The 14239-nt window shown below is 39.1% G+C and overlaps 1 protein-coding gene across 1 annotated transcript in view; it reads right to left on the reverse strand.

The window, feature by feature from the left end:
* LOC131984111 (voltage-dependent T-type calcium channel subunit alpha-1I-like) overlaps window positions 1–14239 on the reverse strand; it is a 240450-nt gene that overhangs the window by 36687 nt on the left and 189524 nt on the right. Inside the window, exons 18-27 of the mRNA XM_059348992.1 lie at window positions 14117–14217; window positions 9738–9861; window positions 9485–9553; window positions 7366–7544; window positions 6086–6212; window positions 5584–5709; window positions 5351–5440; window positions 5027–5219; window positions 2281–2432; window positions 1237–1346 (exon numbers count right to left, since the gene is read on the reverse strand). Of these exons, the coding sequence (XP_059204975.1) occupies window positions 1237–1346; window positions 2281–2432; window positions 5027–5219; window positions 5351–5440; window positions 5584–5709; window positions 6086–6212; window positions 7366–7544; window positions 9485–9553; window positions 9738–9861; window positions 14117–14217 (1271 nt within the window). The remainder of the gene's footprint in view (window positions 1–1236; window positions 1347–2280; window positions 2433–5026; window positions 5220–5350; window positions 5441–5583; window positions 5710–6085; window positions 6213–7365; window positions 7545–9484; window positions 9554–9737; window positions 9862–14116; window positions 14218–14239) is intronic.

Genomic DNA, 14239 nt, shown 5'->3' on the forward strand with positions numbered 1-14239 from the left:
TGCTTTGTAAGAGTCGTTGGATGATGATACATACATGGTGAACATGATGCTGTGATACTGTCGCTCCACGCACAGACACACGTTGTTTAAATAGAGTAAATGAGCAGATAAAGTCCGTTCCAGCTGAGCAACAGTGAAAAACACATTTGTCCATCATTTCGATCAGGTATGCAGATTATTCCAAATAAAACCAGTAAAACTGAAGTGAAACTGAAATGTTAGTCTGATCTAATTAGTATCCTTAAATGAAGTTGGAAGTTGTGCAGCTGGTTGCGCCGCTTTGGATGTTGTTGGGCCAGTCAGGAGACGTTATTTTGTGTTTTAATTTATCATCCAAGTAACTTGGTGTTTATCAGTTCTTCAAATTCTGAATGTAGACGTCTCTGATTTTGCATTAAACATGGGTCATGTCAGTGGTTAAAACAGTATTCTAATGGAAATAATATAATTTCATAAATAAGAAATTAAATTGTTAAGGCTGCTGACTATCGGTTGAAAAAATTGCACATTTTGCATCCACACATAATACTATAAAGAAAACTATGAACTCTTGCTTTTTACTGTGACAAGAAGTTGACAGAAGTGATTATTATCATGAAACGTCACGGATTTGTACCACAATATGGTTCAGTCAACTTAATACCAGAACGCCTCAGAGCCAGCACACATATTTTAACATATTTCATAATCCTCTATATCGTGAAAGCAGTTATTCCTTATACTATTTATAATGATCAAAGCGGAAGACGGATTTGTGCAGCCATTACACTCTTAACTTAATAACTGTTTATAGTGGCACTATTTATACTATATGTTAATTCATGTGCCTGGAGCCCCAATTGTCAATTAAATGTTTCATTTTCAAATCAAATATGTGACTGAGCTGAAGGGACAAAAACACAGAGACATATTGTAATTTTTTATGGCACTAAATCTCCAACTGTTTTGAAATAAAAAGCTCATTTAGCGTCTAATCCAGAAGGCGCTTGTGTTTTCAGGCAAGACACTAAAAAGCCATAAGAAAAGCTGATTGACAATCATCATGCATCATCTTCAATTTACCTCTGGACAGCAGATCAATAAATCCCAATGACACCAAGCTGTCTAGTATTAGAATTAAACACGTGTGCGTAGTGCTACAAAGAAGCACAGAGACACTTACATGCAGACAGAAAAAGGAAACACTCTCATACACAATCGCACTGCCAACACACAAAGTATAAACACACACTGTACCTCTCTTTGAAGAAGCGGCGAAAGCCGAAGGCAATGAGTTTGAGTACTGATTCCAGCACAAACGTGGAGGTGAAGAAATAGTTGCAGTACTTCAGGGCGAGATCCAGAGACTGGAAAGAGAGAGTAAAAAGGGGCATATGTGTGTGTGTGTGTGTGTGTGTGTGTGTGTGTGTGTGCGTGCGTGTGTGTGTTTGTGATATGGGATAGGGTGGAGTAGCATTAACAGGGGGAAACTGTAGAACTGGAATTGTTCCCGTTGTTTGTAGAGCAAAATCAAGCATGCCAGAGGCATAAACAGGGCATCTTCCATTCAGATACTCACACATTGGCTCCCTGAACAAACACACATTTTTAGGCTAAAATGTATTTGCAGAGTATTCAAATATTGCATGTTTCAAATGTTGTGAACCTTCAGACCAGCTTCCTGTTGCTGCACAGACTGTAGATTGTTTTGCTTGGCCGTTCATAAATAGAGTTGTAGCTCCTGACAAGTGGGCGGCTGCCAAATGTCAAGACAAACAGCTGACAAACACAGCCAGGACCTGTGATATTTATCTGATTCTGGGTCAGTTTGAGAAAGCTTGCTCCATTTTAAAAGGTCAAATGGGCTTCTTATCTAAAGGATTATCATTTTTTCCTCTCCTTCACAAAAAAGAATCAGGCTTTTGAACCTCCATTCATCACACGTGAATGGAGAGTTACATGTACTGTACAGCTAACAACAGCTTCAAATCAGCAGCAATCACAGCTCCTTTGTATGAACTGCAGCTACTCACGACACACAGAGCCTGCATACAGTCTCAGGGTGGTTTACCAGTCAGTGGTATCACTGATGCTGCTGTTTGGGGAAGGGGAGGTTTTATGAAAAAGCTGAAAAAAACAGCCACAGAGATTTGACAGACATTAATACTCTGCATCAGCTTGTCTCACTGACATGGAGCTTGTAGGAGTCTGAACTTGTCCACATGCTGCTTTAGGAAAAGGCAGACCTAAGTTACACAAATCTCTAATTACTTACATAAAATAATACACATCTTTGCTTACATGAGGTTGATTGTAGTGCTCTAAGGACATGGTGATGACGTTGATGCAGATGATGAAGGTGATGATGAGGTCCAGGTAGTGGTTTGTGCACAGTGTGTGGATCATCAGGCGGACGTTGCCATAGCTGGCGAAGTAGGGCAGCTTTTGGGCTTCTGTTGGTAGGAAAATACATGAAGAAAGCTTTTAAACGCCTTCAGTTTGTATTTGTATCAGATGAGGGATGTTTTTTCTGATTCTGGGGTTATTTAAGAGGAAACACTATAGACAAAAGCATGTTTTTTTCATGCACAATTGCTGGCTTTGGGCTATTTCTTGGGCTATTTTTCTCCCATAAACATGTCTTCTTTCAGAATAGTGGAAAGAAAACATCCAAAACAAACATTCAGGTGTATATTTCACTGTATTTTGTAAATTTCTTCAAAATTCACAAAAAATTTGCGTTTATTGCAGTGTGTAGTACAGCGAGTCTAAACCTCGTCATCACAGGCATCTTTAGAAAGCTCCCACTCTCCTGCACAATATTATGTGTTTTATATGTTCTACATTGTTGTTGCTCTGAATAAGACTCAATAGTTTGTCTTCAAATAGTCAGTCCCACTCAGAATGTATGAAATCTTTAAAGGCGTTTTCTCAAAATTAGTTTTTTCTCATGCTCTGAGCCATAAATCTCAACTTCAGCTACACTTACAGTATATACACCAAACTTACCAGTTTTGTTCCTATTTTAACTATATTGTGAAGGCTTTTACAGAGGAGTTTGTCTATATATGATTCATACCCTCATTTATAGAACATTTTGTTCTTAAAAACATGACCAAGATAGATTTTTTAATGGCTTGTATTTTATGACTTATGAAATTAAGTATCACAGTTCCCTTCTGAAAAAAACTTAAAATCTATTACATCGACAAAATAAAATGATAACATTGAAATATGCGTTTTGCGAAATATGCCAATTTTCTGATTTCTGTCCTTGAAATATATGCAAATTAGCACATATGTAATGAGTTCTCATCTCATTTACATAGCTAAATTTACATAGCTATTTCAGAAAACGTATCCAAAAAATATTGCCTTAATGTAAATAACAAACTGGGGACGTTTCATGGTTATATCTGCAAGTTAAAAAAAATTACCCTATTAACCTGTAGTGCCTCCCCTTAAAGCAACTACAAACAAAAACAGCCTTAATTTAATACAGATGCCTCTATATGACCTACATAAGCAAGCCAGACCATCAGCAAGAAGATTAGCTATTTGTGTGTGTTATATAGTAATACTTAATGCATGTCCCTGCTTCGATTCCCTGTGAAATCAGACAAAATGATTTACGCCACACAGACTGGAGAAGCCTACGTTTATCTAATGGCTTACATATGACTTAGATGTATGAATGCTACTAAAACATAGTTACATTTGTTTCACCATCATCATATGATGCTTTAAAATAAAATGTATTCTTACTAAGGAAATAACTTCATTGTAGTGATGATATACAGTGATCATTGAAGCCTTCAGGCTATTACAAACAGAACTTCTATCCAAACCAAACGCTGACAAACTGCTCCCATTCCTACTTGAAATGTACAACAGCTCATCTCCTGTGCAGCAGAGGATTTTGCCAGGAAAACCTGCTCCACACTGAGCTCTTGGAAGTGTAAAATTTAAAAGCTTTGATCAAACTGGAATCACTATCAACGGAAAAAAAACTCTAAAATCGCAGAGGACATTAGCAATTATGAGTGTTTTTTGTGTTTATTATTATCTGTCAGTCTCTGTTTCCATCTCTCTTTCTTTCTACGGAAAACATTTTCATCAGTGTTGATCAAAGCTCTACATGCTAATAGAAATTGATTCCTGTGATGTGTGACAGTAACAACAGGAGTGGAGTGAGTAATGAAGCCTTTTTCAAGAAGTGTATTGTTTGTATCATTATATCTGGCTGTTTTACATTCTTTTGTAATTATTTTTTCATCTTATTGTACTCATTGTTTCTCTATAAATATCATCCTACCTCTTCTTTCTTATTATCCTTTGTACACACAGACTGTTTAAAAGAAGTGGACGTAGCCTCCGGGTCTGAAAAATGAAGCCAATGCAAAAGTGCCTGAAACCTGCATTCTTTCTAATGGCCAAAACTCTGCTGGTTGCAAAAAGAAGTCAGATTGTATAGGAGTCTATGAGAAAATGACCTTACTTCTCATTTGATTTAATGCCTTCGTAATAAATCAAGTGGCAAGTATCTATAGCACTGTGTACATTGAAATAGCTATGAACTTGTTTTTTTTTTTTGCGTTTCCATGTTTCGTTTTAGAACTTCAGTTCATCAAAGTAATTGCAACATTTTGATTACCTGAAAATGTCTTGTTTGTTCTTTTTTTAAAGCCTGTTTTTTTTTTTATCATGCCAAAATAAGCGTCCCAATTAATGTGATTTAAGGTTGTACCCTGCTAAACAAGCTAGTTGCTAGTGCTAGCATTGGCAGATAGCTTAGCATTTGGATTCTCAGTCAGATCTATCCCTTGCTCTTCCTAAGCTCCACCCTCTCGTCCAAATATGGTGAATTTTGGCTCCAAAAATCAAAATAGAGACAGCAAAAATGCCAAACTTTAGGTTTCAAAACTGTAGTCCACAAACCAAACGGGAGCTAGGTCCAGGTCTTTTATACAGTCTTTGTTTGTAAGACTGTACCACTGTTTTTTGCCTCTTCCTCCTTTAACCCTTGCCTGTCGTTACTCTCTCTTACTTCTCCTTTTCTTTTCCATGCGCCGCTGACGCTTCTCCTCGCGCCTCTTGGCCTCCTCCACCTCCTGGTGCTGTCGACACTTGTGGAAGTTTTCCACCACCACGCCGACGAACATGTTGAGGACGAAGAAGCTGACGATGAGGAGGAACGAGATGAAATACAGCAGCATCCACGGGTTGTTGTTGGTCACCGGCTGGGGTTGAAGTAGTGAAGAAACAAAACAGAGATGAGTTGGAAGGAGAAAAGGAATTTGTCAGATTTACATTTTGGATGGTGATTGTGCCTCAAGATCTTTCCTTCTGAAAATTGTTGTGCATCGTATACCTGTTGGTCCACAGCCACAGCATCCAGGCCATGATACATGATGTTGACCCAGCCATCCTTGGAGGCGAGTACAAATAGAGACATCAGAGCCTGGACAACAACACACAGAGAATAGAAAGGAAAACTGTTATTCTTAATTTTATGGGCCAAAATAGACATTTAAAAAATAATGTCTGGTGACACATTCCCAAAACAAACATAATGTACACCAGGCATGTACATTACACACTTACCTGTCCCAGGTTGTCGAAGTTGTACTTATGGTGGACCCACTTGTAGTTGGCTTGCAGGCAGTCGGACTTGTTGGTGATGTTTTTGACGTCAGGGCCGAAGCAGTAGAAGAACTTGCCTTTAAACAGCTGTCAGTAGAAGAACAATGAGACCAAGCTTTTGATGCTGTCTGACTACTTATGTAAAAGAGTAGAAATAAGCCTTCGTAGGCTCCTCTGACGAGATGAAAGGGTGCTCTTGAGTGAAATAATGAGCTGGTCAAAGATCCCACCAGCAGAAAATGTTGTGCAGTGATGAAAGAAGTAGGGGGACAATGAGATTTACTGTACTTAAGACAGAGATGCATGTGTGCCTCACAGCTCTCAGAGGGAAATAGAGGGAAATAATTGCATATTTTTTTTAATCATAGTAATAGGCAGGAAACCATGGCACACACAAATAGACAGTTATTTATAACAATTCCAGTACATATAATATATGCATGCAGAGCTATTTTTTTCCTACCTGTACCCCAAGAATGCCAAAGATGATGAAGAATGCACAACAGATGAGGACAATGTTGCCAATGGGTTTGAGGGAGGTGATGAGGGTCTCCACCACCAGCTTCAGACCTGGAGCTCTGCTAATCACCCTGAAGAGGAGAGAGGGGAAGAAGAAAAATAAGAATACAAATAAAATGTTATTTTATTCCATTTCATCATCCTTCAAGGTGCATGCATTTTCTATCCAGACATATTTATTATAAAAGTATACTTATTCCACATTCAAATATCTAAAAATGACTAGACCTATGTTAGATATTTTGTTGTGTAATCTCATTATGTCAAATACGTTCGGCAATTTTCTATCCCGGATCAATTTGTCATTTTATTTCCTGGTTGGTTCCTCTGGTCGTCTGTCATGTGTCAAAGCATCTCATCCCCTTTGCACATCATTTAACATCTGGATCTTAATTAATCAGAGAAAAAAGCTGAGTAAACATTAGCGGCAGCTCAGCTCGTAGTCCCTCTGCAGGTGTGCCAGCATGAACAGCATTGAAAAAACACTGAATTAATGTGAAACTGCTGTTTTTCATGTTTTTACTGGTTTTAATCATCTGCTCTGTTTGTTTTAGAGAGGAGGAGACCTCTGCGGATAATTCAGCTCTTGGTAAAAAGGACATTAAAACAGACTGTTTAGATAGACCTATATTAACTCAGAAAGATGCTGAAATACTCACTCATGCTTTTATTAATAATTGTTAAAGTCTATTTTCAATTTCACAAGTCAGTAACATGTTTATATCGATTAGAGTACCTTATGTTTTTAGACCTATCTTTTTAATCTGGCTTGTACTTTGGAGTCATGTTAAGCCTGGATTTTTAAGTTTAATCATTGTTTGTTACATTATTTGTATAATTGGTGTTTATTTTATGAAATTTTCCCTCATTTCATTGTTTTATTGTTGTTTATATTTATTTTTGGTCTGTGTTATTCCAGTTTTGCTGTGTGAAGCATTTTGGCCTGCACGCTTGTATAGGAGTTTGATTAGCTCAAAGACTGTACCATCCATGGGAGAAAACCTATTAACTGAAGAGGACATAACTGATACATTATTTACATTTTCTGTCTGTTGTTGAAATGGTTAGATGGTTAGAACTTTTATCTGTTTTACAAAGCATTGCTTTCCAGTTATTTTTTTTAAGAACAACTTTTTGAACTTGTGAAGATAAAACTGGTGCAGATTCCACAACATGATAATCAGCATGATGCAAATGACTTACTAATTATCATTTTGTCCATACCTGAGGGGCCGCAATGTTCTGAGCAGCCTGAGTACTCTTAGCACACCCAGGATCTTGGCCCCACCCGCCATGGACACAACAATGTCGATCAAAGACACAAAAACCAGGAAGCCATCCAGAATGTTCCAGCTGCTCCGCAGATAAGCCTGCTCGCCCACATAGAGACCCATGGACACCACCTGAAGAGAGAAAATGGGGAAGATGGACTGTCATTTTCTGGACCGGCTCTGTAAAATATACTGTCAAACTTGAAATATTACGAATGTGTAGCACAACAAAAATCAAGGTGAAACTTCAAGAGCAAAAGGATGAAAGATGAGATCCAGACAGGAAAAGTCATCAGTGGTTTGTAGGACAACAGGCTGTTGATAATAAAAACATATTTTACACGCTCAAGTTCAAACACACACAAAGACGCATCTATGAACGGGCTACTGGGGAAAGAAGCAGGGACTCATAGTGTCTTGGCCCTCCTGACCTTCACCTAAAAAAATGTCACTTAGAGAGAGAGACACGTACCAACCAGGAAGAGACTCAAAATGACCATAAAGAAACCAAAACAACTGCAAAGTGATACAGAAGAGCTGCAAAGAGACACACAGAGACTACAGAGCCTCAAGGTGACTATAAAAATGACAAAACAACACAAAGAGACATACAAATAACCGCAAAGAGACACAAAATGATGACAAAACCAGAGAGATGCATAACAAATACAAAAGGGACAAAAAAGAACAACAAAAAAATGCTATGTAGGAGAGGTGTTGGGGCCTCTAGCATGTCCGTGTTCAGAGGATCTATGGTCTCATAATCTGTGCATACACACATCAACAGGTAACACACACAATGAATGGTACCTATGGCTAATAATGACACACAAACACACACGTCCCAATACTTTTAATTTTGCTTGTAAAATGTTTATCATATATATTTATGATTGTACTTTACTCCTTTGTGACATTGAGCATAAGGACTGAAAGCAGTAATGGCATTGTATTACATATGTACACAGCTGATTTGGTGTTTTGCTAAGCAGCAGTGGGACCATCAAAAATCTGCAACTGACATTTGAAGCTGTTTGCCAAGTGTCTGGTAAAGCTTCACTGGGAGTGAGCGTGCAAACATTTCAAGAAGGTTGAAAGATCAGTGCCTGGCAAACATCTTAAGTCTGAATGCCAAAATGTAAACTGAATCTATAAAATAGAAAAAAGGAGTTCACAATTCTGATTATAAATGCACGCATAATCGAACACTCTGTGCTGAGAAATGGTACAGGAAGTAATCCTGCTCAGTCACAAAACTACAATCATTAGAAGTACTTTTTTGTTGGCAGCTGCCTCATAAAATAACTCTCTAAAAAGTTCTGCAACATGCTGACCAATCCCTCAGCCCCGCTGTGCTTTTTATGCGGCTGCATCTTGTACACAGCACTAAACTCAGTGGTGGAGTCCTACCGAGAGATTAATGCTACTACACAAACAATCACGCAGCAACACACATTATGGAGATACGCGAGGCTCAGACAGACAGAGACACAGAGGGAGGCATGTATGGCTCGGCCAGGGGGCTGACAAGCCTGTGGCTTCTTGACGGGCTGTGATTGGTTAATAATTGATTGTGGGAGTGCATAATTGATGGCCCACTTGTTCCAAAGTCTTTTGCAGAGAATACAGAGACAGTGGCAAAGGGAGGGAGGAAAGGGAAAATAAAAGAAAGACAGGACGGGGAAAGATAGACTGTTGAGAACAGAGGGACCCTAAGGAAACACAAACTTAAAAAGGAAGCAGTCAACATTGGCGAGGACAGGAGGAATGAGAGAGTGTGGGGGAGTGCTGGAGATGGACCACATCCATAAGAGAAGACTAGCAGCTAATTAATGACATTGCTTAATTTGCTTTATTCTCCAAAGGAACATGGGAATTGCCAAGAAATAAGGGAAGGAAAGGGACTGGGCTGTGGGAGTACTGAAGCAAAGTCAATTCAGTGAGAGAGAAACGATCAGGGAGACATGGGAAGAGACGGACAAAACAGATGTCTCTGTGTCTCTGTGTGCCTGCACACACATTACACTCAGGACTTATTGGTGGTAATAGAGCGTCAGGTTGTAAAATGTTACCTTGAGTGTCATCTCGCCCACAAAGATGGCAGTAAAGATGTAGTTGGAGATGGTGAGAAAGACTCTTTCCTGGACAGAAAAAGAGGTTGACAGTCAGGAAGAAGAGTTGGGGGAATTAAGGGTACTTAAATATTATTTAGTGCACCTCTTAGATAATAAAACTGAATTCATCTTCCGAGAATAAGAGAAGCTACTATAAAAAGGCTCTGGGCAGAAGATGTAACTTTTAGGCACACATTTCACATGGATTTACCAAGCTGCCCTGGAGTATCTTGGGCCTCTCCAGAGCTACCGTAATGCAGTTGGAGAAGATGAAGGCCAACACCACATAGTCAAACAGCTTATGGGCTATGATGGACTGGCATATCTGTCTGAACCTGGAGGAGAAGAGGAGAGAAAAGAAGAGGAGGAAGAGTTGAAGACAAAGATAGGAAGAAAAGCAAAAAGAGAAGTTTAAAAAGGCATCGCAATTGCTATAAAAGGCTCTGTGAAAATCCTTCTTATAAATGGCACCGGTGGGCTTTATGTTAACAGCACTCAGCATCCTTGTTGCTCGTGCTCTGTAGTCTCGATTGAACAGTTATGTGGCATCTACAGGATTGAATGTATTTGACCACCATCATGTTGATAGAATATAGAATTAGTTACTATCTGTAACATGGACCATTGGCTCATTATACTAACTATCTTGCGGTTTGCAAATGACTTTATCAATTAATGTTACAAAGCTAAGTCACAGCTTATTGTCTAACTTTAGATTAAGTTATAGTTAGCCAGTTGGCTGTCCCTGCCCAGCTTTGCATCGCAATTGACTCATAGAATGCATTTGTTAGTGATACACCTCTTGCTTTTTACTGGTAACTCATTTTTGGTTCCTAATATTAACACTAAAAGTTAGTATTAAGCTAGCTGACAAGTAATTTTAAGTTATTTATAAGTAAAATGGAAAGCTAGCCAACTAGAAACCCACTTGAATGGTATTTAGCTAACAATAAGGAAGCTAAGGTTAGCCAGCTAGTTGTAACCTAGCTTCACTGCATTGATCTGGTGTTGGTTGCTTTATGATGTAAGCGAATAAATTGAATTTCAAATAGCAAGCTAGCCAATTTACCAGCTCAATCAGCCCCGGCAGTCTGGATGAATTAGCTAACATTATTCACTCAAGACTGTATTTTGCTGTTTGAGCTAGCTAGCCATTAGTCTGCATTAAAAGGCAAGCTAGCATTAGCTAATATAGGTGATGGGCAACTTAGAAGTCGTGGGAGGCCTCTTTTAAGCTACTACAGTCTATTCTCCCATTGGTACAACGCTTAATGCATGTAAAAAGTTACACAAAGAACCTCTAAGACAAAAAGAGACTGATAAATTGGAGAACAATACATTAAGGTTAAGCTACACGCTGCCCAAACACAATTTAGAGACCTCTTCCATCCAATCCGAATGGGAGCCAAGTCCTCTGACAGTGCATGGGAGCTCTCTTACATCTTGGTGAGTAAATAGCCTCATTCATCCCCTGTTTACATCGCTCCTAATTCAAAACAAATTGCATTAACAACACTCTCAGAAGCAGCAGACTCCTGAGTACAGTGCTCTGCTGGGAGAACAGAAGTGAGAGATAAGAGCAACAGACAGAGAGAGAGAAGGACTGAAAGAGATGGGACGTATTGAATATGCATTTCAAACCTTAGCATGTGACACTGTGTACTGCCAAAAAGCAATTAAATATCTTTGCAGCAGTGTTTATTGGAACGGATGAAAAGACACAGAATGAATTGAATAGCAGAGGGATTGCATTTTGGAACAAGCATGGGGACATTTAAATGCCTTTATTAAAAAACTGTGTTTATTCAAACTGCAGATTGTAACACAACATCACTACAAGTTGATGCAGAATTTAATGAATTGCCTACGGTATTAAATTTACCCCCTGAGGCCTTTTTCTTGCTCTCTAACAGGAGGGGAGAAACTCTCGCTTTGTTATTTGGAAGGTGGCGATCAATACTGTAATGTAGTCCTTGTCTGTGGAAGCTTGGCAACCCGTCCTTCCTATTGATGAGGTGGGGAACAGAATCTGCCGACCCATCTTTGATATCTCTCGATGAGACACGTCCTGTGGCCAGCTATGCTTGTATGAGAGGCTGTCGTGAATTTGGCTATAAAATAGCCCATGTTTTGAGTCAGCACACTTTTCACACCGTATACAATCACTAAAGGCACTGTATACAACAGGTTACCTTAACCCTTTGAACCCTAAGCAGTCTGAGGGTGCTTTTTGCTCCAGTCACATTTCACTCAATGTTTAATGCAATATATACAGTGGCTTACAAAAGTATTCATGCCCCTTGGATGTTTCACCCTTTTGCTGCTTTTACACATGAAATCATGGTCAATTTAATTTGGCCTTTTTAAAAAGAATTTTCAAAAAACCCCTCTTTAATATCAAAGTGAAAACAGATTTTTACAAAATAGTATCAATTAATTAGAAATATACAAGGTAAAATAAATAATTGCATTGGTATTCATCCCCTTTAAAGTAACTGACCTGATTCAACAATGCCAGCAGTGTCACAGTTAGTGAAATGGAAATCACCTGAGTACAGTTGATGTGTGTCAAGTGATTATAGTATAAAAACATCTGTGTCCGGGAGGTCCAGTCTCTGGTTCATCACTATTCCTGCTACAATTGCAACATGAAGACAAAAGAACACTCCAAGCAACTCAGAGAAAAGATCATTGAAAAGTAATAAGTCAGGAGATGGCAACAAAAAAATTCAGCTCACTGGACATCCCACAGAGTTCAGTTAAACCATCATTAAGAAATGGAAGCAGTATGGCACTTGTTTAAATCTGCCTAGAGCTGGCCGTCCTCACAGTCTGAGTGACCGGACAAGAAGAAGACTGGTCCTGCAGCCTTCCAGGACCTGCTGCTGAGGAGCGTCCCCAGAGCATGATGCTGCCACCACCATGCTTCACGCTGGAGATGGTGCGTTTGTGGTGATGTGCAGTGTTTGGTGTTAGCAAAAACATAGTGTCTAATCTGATAGCTAAAAAGATCAGTTCTTGTCTCATCAGACCGTAGAACCTTCTTCTAAATGACCCTGGAGTCTCCCACATGCATTTGGGCGAATTCCAGGCGAGATATAATGAGCTTGTTTACTCTCCCATACAGCTCCGACTGGTGAAGACAGTTGTTGTATGTGCAGTCTCTCCTATCTGAGCCACCGAAGCTTATAACTCCTTCAGAGTGGTCCTAGGTGTCTTGGTGACCTCCCTCTCCAGTCTTCTTCTTGTCCACTCACTCAGATTGTGAGGACGGCCATCTCTAGGCAGACTTAAACAAGTGCCATACTGCTTCCATTTGTTAATGATGCTTTAACTGAACTCTGTGGGATGTCCAGTGAGTTGGACATTTCTCTGTAGCCATCTCCTGACTTCTACTTAGCAATGATCTTTTCTCTGAGTTGCTTGGTGTGTTCTTTTGTCTTCATGTTGCAATTGTAGCAAGAATAGTGATGAACCAGAGACTGGACCTCCTGGACACAGATGTTTTTATACTATAATCACTTGACACACATCTGTACTCAGGTGATTTCCATTTCACTAACTGTGACACTGCTGGCATCAACTAGCTGGAACTCTGTTGAATCAGGTCAGTTACTTTAAAGGGTATGAATACTTATGTAATCATTTATTTTACCTTATATATTTCTAATTCATTGATACTATTTTGTAAAAATCTGTTTTCACTTTGATATTAAAGAGGGTTTTTTGCAAATTCTTTACAAAAAGGCCAACTTAAATTGACCATGATTTCATGTGTAAAAGCTACAAAAGGGTGAAACATCCAAGGGGGATATATACTTTTGCAAGCCACTGTATGTCCTGCAGCTTTATGGAAACAGCATAACCATGGTCAGAAGTTAGGAGAACTCAAAAATGTCTTTTGTGCAGTATAACACTAACCTGACTAACAGAACCATCTAATAAGCTGTCATTGAAAACTGGGTAGACACTTTAAAAAAAATACCTGGCAGGTGATTGGACGAACCATCTGTCCATCACCATCACATACTGTCCCTGTAAAATAGAATCTGTATATACAACATTTTCCCAAGTGCCCACAAGTGTTACTGGAACTGGGGGAAAAAAAGGAGCTACACATGTGATACGTTCTGAGCTATTTCTATTTTTAGAAACCATTACCCTATCTACAACCTGTCTTGTCCTCTCCTCTCTGCTCTGTGTAAACAGCCTGCAGTTCAAAGTTTTACTACATTTTTGTTATGTGTCTGTTGGTCTGAGCCAAGTACAAGCGCAGTATTTTTATTTTTTTACAGGATGTGGTTAGTGTGAGTGCTAGTGAATGAGTCATGTTGATTTTAATAAGATATCACTAATTTAGGCTTAGATTTGGTTATTTATCCTGATGGAAGCATTCATCACAAGTGATTTGTTTGAGGACCATGAGTAATCTTAAATCAACAATCATTTCTGTTTTTACAAGTTCTGGCTATGATGAATGGTGTAATTTTGGTGATTTTTTAAATTAAAACATGCATTTCAAACATGCCAGTAGGTTGTGGGTTTGGAGGGGAAAAAATAAAAGCGGAGCCATGGATCAAGGTGACTCACCTGTTCCGTGGGGAAAAAAGGAAGACAGACCAGTCCTCTCTGCTCTCACACCAGTCTGGTTTGTACGCTTCTAACATCTTCTGAATGCGGAAGCACAAGCTCTGCAACACACATGTCAACACA

Source organism: Centropristis striata, chromosome 13, assembly GCF_030273125.1.
Source record: "Centropristis striata isolate RG_2023a ecotype Rhode Island chromosome 13, C.striata_1.0, whole genome shotgun sequence".
Taxonomy (NCBI): Eukaryota; Metazoa; Chordata; class Actinopteri; order Perciformes; family Serranidae; genus Centropristis; species Centropristis striata.